This window comes from Lygodium microphyllum, chromosome 15 (genome assembly GCF_053477565.2).
Source record: "Lygodium microphyllum isolate KBCC chromosome 15, Lygodium_microphyllum_v1.1.10, whole genome shotgun sequence".
NCBI lineage: Eukaryota > Viridiplantae > Streptophyta > Polypodiopsida > Schizaeales > Lygodiaceae > Lygodium > Lygodium microphyllum.
The window spans coordinates 146344274-146350385 of NC_141149.1; the positions used below are offsets into that span (position 1 = coordinate 146344274).

Below are 6112 nucleotides of genomic sequence, written 5' to 3' on the forward strand. Positions count from 1 at the left end.
CCCCCTCCCCCACTCTCTTTTCATACCTTACTTGTCTCTCTCTCTCTCTCTCTCTCTCTCTCTCTCTCTCTCTCTCTCTCTCTCTCTCTCTCTCTCTCTCTCTCTCTCTCTCTCTCTCTCTCTCTCTCTCTCTCTCTCTCTCTCTCTCACATGCATTTAGTGCTCCATTATCTCAAAGTGGTTATATGAGGCCACAACTCTCCTATGACCCCCCAAGTTGTGGACTATCTACATTAGGACAAAAGATCTCTAGTTTCCTCTCCTTAATCGTTCTTGTAGGTATGTGCCTTACTCTTGCTCTCACTCTCCCTCTCTCACTCTTACACACGCACACTCTCTCCCTCTCTCTCCCTCCCTTTGCTCCCCCTCTTTGTATGCTCTTGAGTTAGATTTCCAATATCAATGTGTATATATGCATGCACAAGTGATATCAGCTTGTTATCCAGCTTTACATGACATGTCATTTCTAGTTCATTAGTTTGTTGCACTATCACCTGTGCCATATCCATGAGAGATTTCTTATCATGTCTAGGCTTCAAGTACTCTTGAGGTTCTAGATGTGATGAAGACATTTTTTAGGCATCGAACTCATTATGCTCTTAGTTGTATAGCTGATAGTATCTTCTGGTAGTGAACTAATAGGGGCTTGTTCCTTTGTTGATGAGGTAAGTTTTGTCACTACCAAAGGTTGTGATTGTTGGGATCCCATCTTAGTCTTGGAAGGTTGTGACTATTGGGATCCCATCTTAGGCTTGGAAGTAGCAATAGCTAAGTCAATGAAGTGTGTACTTGTGGTAATCAAGGATGACTGCTTGCTCGAATGTATAGACTGATTGGGAGTGGATATATTATTGGTTGTCTTTTGTGGATTTAGTTGCTTAGGTCAAGCAAGTACATTGTTGGATTTCTTGTTTTTACTTGGGTGAAGAAGATTTAGGACACTTTGGACTTCTAAATGGGCTACTAGCCCCTCAAGTAGCTGCCTTTCTTTCTTGGATGGCTCTATTTTCTCCTCCACTGAGCATTCCTTCTCGGCTTGACTAGCACCATGTGAATGTCACTTTGCCCCCTTCTCTGAAGTTGATGGCTTGTCTTGCTACTATCAATCTCTTCTTGGACTTGGCAAGTACATCAAGCAGTTGTGACTCAATCACATTGAGCTCTGTTTCCTATTTTTGGTAGGTAAGTGTTGGCTTCTAGGTTTCTAACTTAGATGGCTCAATCTTTCTAGTGGTTTGGGTCCTTGGCCTTGATCTATGTTTAAGTTTTTTCACTTGATTTCCTTGCCGTGGGTGTGTTTTGGGCTTTGACTAACTAAGGTGGTGATGCAGGTGATTTAGGTAACCAAATCCATCATTTTCCCATGTAATACCCTTGAGCACATATCCACTAGAGGGGGTTTCCACAATTTTTATGCTGGTGTCAAACAAAAACCCCGGGCACCCCGGCCTCTTTTATGCGCTTCGCTACCCTCCCATAGCCCACCACACCACCATATCCAGGGAGGCGGGCGATAGCGCCGTGCCAACAGCACCCTCTCTGGCCCTATATCAGAGCGAATAGTTCTCTACATGCTCCTCGGAAGCATCCGATCTTTGCCCTTCGAAGGTGAGCTTCCCCAAATGTAATTACCTGTTAAATTATCCAGATTCCACTTCCTTGGCAGCTCTTTTCTGTGCTCATAGCTCGTGGTCTTCCATTCTTCTGTCATTGCAAAATTGGAACTCGCTGCATGATAGTCACAATTACAGGTCGAAGGCTTCACTCTTACGGTAAGTTTGTTGGATCGTACGCTTGGGAACTTCGATCGCCAATTTCTTTGCTTTTTCCTTCGCATACATTACCCTTTCTCGTTCCTACAAATTTTTTGCTCTGTTGAAGGTGCAGCAGCACAAGAGAGCTCGAACCAGCAAAGTAAAGGAGGAGCCTCATCGACCGTGCAAATACGAACAGAAGAGGAACTTCTTTGCGCACACACATACACAATGTTCGACGTCAGTTGCGTCCTGGTGTGCCTTCTCTTTCCATTTCTTGCATTGAATTTGTGTTGTTCTAATTTAATGACAGCTGCATGTTTACTGCAATCTGCCAATTACACTTGCCTGCCTCACGAGTTTCTCAAATTCCATTTGAATTGATTCCTCTTCCCTCCACAGAATTGTCACTGTTATGGTCGTGCGGGTTCTCAGTTGACCTACCTGTGGTTTTGTGTTGCACCTTGGCTTGGCTGTCTCGTGGCTTTCTGTTACACCTTCAAAGACTTGGGAATTTCTAAAATTTGAAATGCTCGATGTTGAGGATTTGCCAAGATTCTGTCCCAAAGTTCTGAATTACAGCTCATGCAGGGATTGCATTGCAGATTTACAGCATCGCTGATACATGCTTTTCCCCTGAACTATCACTTCTTTCTTACATTGTTGCATCGTTGTTCGTACTTGCTGTCATGCTTCTGTACATGCTTTGCAATTGCATCTACAATGCAGTTCTTTTACATCCATGCGAGTGTTTTTTTAAACTGCTCTATGTCAAAATAGTGCCTGTACATCATATGAACCTGTCCTCAATTAGTTACGTACGTATATCTTGCATCATGGATGATTGTCAAACTGAAGACTAAGACAAGATCCATGGAGTGTACTTTGGCTCCATCAGGTTGGCATTGACCAAGCATAAAGTGTAGATGATTGTTTGCGAATTATTTTGTTCTCCTAGTGATGGTTGCGCCTTTGACCGTGTGCCCAGATTCCAAAATTTCTCTCTTTTTCTAAACAGATTGCAGGAGGATATAAAATCTATGTAATAATTCGCATTCTGAATTTTGTCCATATTACAGAATACGAAATCAAGCAAACATTTCCCCTTTTTTCCATTTTGAAATTGCGTCTCTATCCAATTGTAGATGTGCTGCTCACGCTTTGAATTATATTTTGGCTTTGATAGATCACTAAACGCTCAAATATGAACACACTGATAGTGACAATTATCTATCTCATTATAGTTGTTGCGTTTTTTGCCTGTTCTATTGCAAAATAATAGAGGATGTCTTCACAAGATTAGTCATGGAGAGACGAGGTGGATGGCTTGGATGACTCCTTTATCCCTTCCTCTCAATTGGAGAATGACAGACACACCTCTTCACACACCATTGCTGGGTTGCAAAGTACTTTGTGTCCATTGTCTTCACACTCTACAAATATTGCTTTCTCGGCACTCAGGCCGCTTAGGATTGGGCTTTTGGAGCGTAAGTGAAAGCACAAGTGGAAGTAAGAAGAGAATAAGAGCTATGGAGGTTCAAGCAAGAAGAGAGAGACAGGTATGTGGGAACTCCAACAGTCACAATGTGTGACCTACCTTCTCTTATTCTATTGCCATTAAAAGAATAAAGAATAAAGTGAAAGTGATGGGCTCCCGCCACCTATATTGTACAAGCGTGCAGATACTATATACAAGTAAATGTAGGTGGCTAGGCATAGGTGGTCTTTAACTCCTAACACGTCCTCAGCAACGAATGTAAGTATTGTATGAAGGGTAGAAATTTTGACTATTGGTGATAATATCGTGTCAAAGGCAATTCCCTTTTCTCACACAAATCCCTTGGCCACTAATCTTGCCTTGTACTTCGGCAATGCATCAAATTGAGATACCTTCAACTTATAGACAACTTACATGGCAATGCATATTTGCCATGAGGCAAAGGAAGTAGCAATTCTCTCCAAAGAATCCATCCTTGATTGCATAATCTTATTCCACTTATAATTGTTCCTAGTCATAGCATAAGCATAACAAGAAGGCTCATTGCAGTTTGTAACCATGGCATAGTCTAAGAGATTGAGTGTATCTCTATGCAGTTTAAAAACCATCATAAGCCCCCATAAAACTAGCTCAATAGCCTTTGGCTACCCTAGCTGTCTATTCTATAAAACATGAGTCTATCCAATTACTTGTGGTGCTTCCACCTTAGCATTAGCTAGCTATCCAAGCCCTGCATTATATGAAATAGGCTGTACATATGGTTGTCCATCCTTCTAGAACACTACTCGATGGGTCTTGAGTGTTTTAATGGGATGTCTGTGCATCTTATCCTCATTAAAAATGATATCATGGTTGTGTACTACCTTCTTAGACTTGGGATCCCATTAAAATCACATGGCATCATAATTTTTATCCAATATCTAGAATAGGATCTTCCAATGCCTCTAGACATTGGGCTCAAGCAGCATACAGCTCTGTTCCGGACTCGATAAGGGGTGTCTAGAGCTCCACTGACCCCAAGTATCCTAAGAGTGAGACATAACATCCATGGTTGGCCTTTTCACCACTGGACCTTCGGCCCATGAATCGAGTAGTGCCCTCTCGGGTTGAAACGCGGTGTGACCTGGGAGATGATCCACCCGCGTACAAAATATCCTTCCTTAATTAATCCCATTAGGAACCAAACACAATTAAGGTGATCAGCCTAATATCATTTTCCAAGAAAACATTCCTTTACTCCTCATGGCAATTTGTTATTACAGACCCTTGCCATGCATTTACTATCAAACACAAGCGCTTGGAATAATCATCCAATTCACATATCATTATCAGTTTAATGCAAAAGCATTAAGAGCATTATCGAATCAATCCACAAAACAATGGTATCCTTTTCCAAACATTACTGGAATGGTCGTGATAACCTTCCATCGCGTGTTTGCTCTCCCCCTTGGGATCTGAGCGACTCCATGCAAAAATTACTCAACTCTTTCTCCATTCAGCTAGGACATTGCTCAAGACATGAGTTCTGATAATCGAAACTTCTTTCTAATGAGTACAAAAGCATCGGTCTTCCCTTTGACTTAGGGTTTCCTAATCCTTGAGCTCTTCACTTGCCCTAGAGTTGTTGTCGCATCTAGCCCAACCCCGAATAGGATTAATAGGAATAGTCACTATCGGCGAATCTTGGGGCATCATAGTCTTAATCCCAATGATTGTTTTTTGTACTAGCTATGCATGACTTCAAAATCCCAATGAACTAATAGTTCGAGATACTAGCAAGAATTTAATGCAAGATCAATTTTTGTGACCTTTCCAATGCATGTGGTAAAATAAATAATCATCATAAATAACATCTCCCATGCATAACTAATTTCCTTCCAACTCTGTGAACATCCTTTATGGTTCTACTACATGGGAGCTACTCACAAATAGGAGTTGCGCGATGAGAGCTTACCCCTCAAGTTCGTACTCTTGTAATTACATTAACTAAATGAATGCATCAAGTAGATGGGTATGATGTTTTAGAAATAGAATTATGGAAGATCGTTAAAGTTATTACAACCATCTTTCTCTTTCCCCCCTGCCGTCATCCTCTCATCCTTTTTCCCTTTCCCCCCCCCCCCCCCCCCCCCCCCCCCCCCCCCCCCCCCCATTTGTCGTCAATGATGACATGGGGAATATTTTTTTCGATTAATTTTTAAGAGGGGTGGGGGGGGGGGGGGATTTCCTTGCTGAACATTACAACTAACCATGATGCCACGCAATCTAGATGCGAGTCTTTCCCAAGACGATGATGCGATGCGGAGCTTGTACTCTTGGGAATTCATTTCAATGCACTTATGCAAAACATAAATAGGCCTAATGCAAATGCAAGCTACTTCTCTTTAAAGGTTTACAGGAGCCTAATACTCGGCTTAGTATTGTAACAATCCAGCCATACTTAACTATTTTCGTGGCAACCCATGATCATCATGAACTTGATTCAAGCCCTTACACTACCTTTCCAATTTTGCAAATTTCATGATGCAAAAAGTATGATTTCTACCTAATGATGACTATACTTTATTGTTTCGATAACCCAAATTTCAGTTTCTTTTATCTCTCAAGCATGCCAATGCTAGTGCATAAATCTAATGCACTACGAACACAATCAATAAAGTCCTTGATTTCAGTGTGGATCCATGCGTAATCTTTTGTGCAAGTTGTTTGTTCTAAAACATGCCAGAGTGCAATAAAACACAATAACCTAATTGGTGGTTGGTTATCATAAATTTTTACCAGAATCATTCTCCCTTCCCAATGAAGTCGATCTACGTATTTAAGGGTTCCCATCAAAGTAGGATTTATGGGATGCACCTGG

The 6112-nt window shown here is 41.5% G+C and overlaps 1 protein-coding gene across 5 annotated transcripts; it reads left to right on the forward strand.

Annotated features, from left to right (window-relative positions):
* Positions 1-1433: 1433 nt before the first annotated feature.
* LOC148025196 (uncharacterized) lies at positions 1434-5363 on the forward strand. Of its 5 annotated transcripts, none has more exons than XM_087694993.1 (4): positions 1434-1608; positions 1740-1772; positions 1882-2009; positions 3037-5363. In XM_087694993.1, the coding sequence occupies exons 1-4, from the start codon at positions 1572-1574 to the stop codon at positions 3055-3057; spliced, it is 219 nt and encodes a 72-aa protein (XP_087551119.1). In that variant the 5' UTR covers positions 1434-1571; the 3' UTR covers positions 3058-5363. The 5 variants fall into 5 exon arrangements, with proteins under 5 accessions (XP_087551119.1, XP_087551114.1, XP_087551116.1 ...); XM_087694988.1 differs by lacking the exon at positions 3037-5363 and adding an exon at positions 2157-3026; XM_087694990.1 differs by lacking the exon at positions 3037-5363 and adding an exon at positions 2157-3026 and having other exon boundaries at positions 1888-2009.
* The last annotated feature ends 749 nt before the right edge of the window (positions 5364-6112 follow it).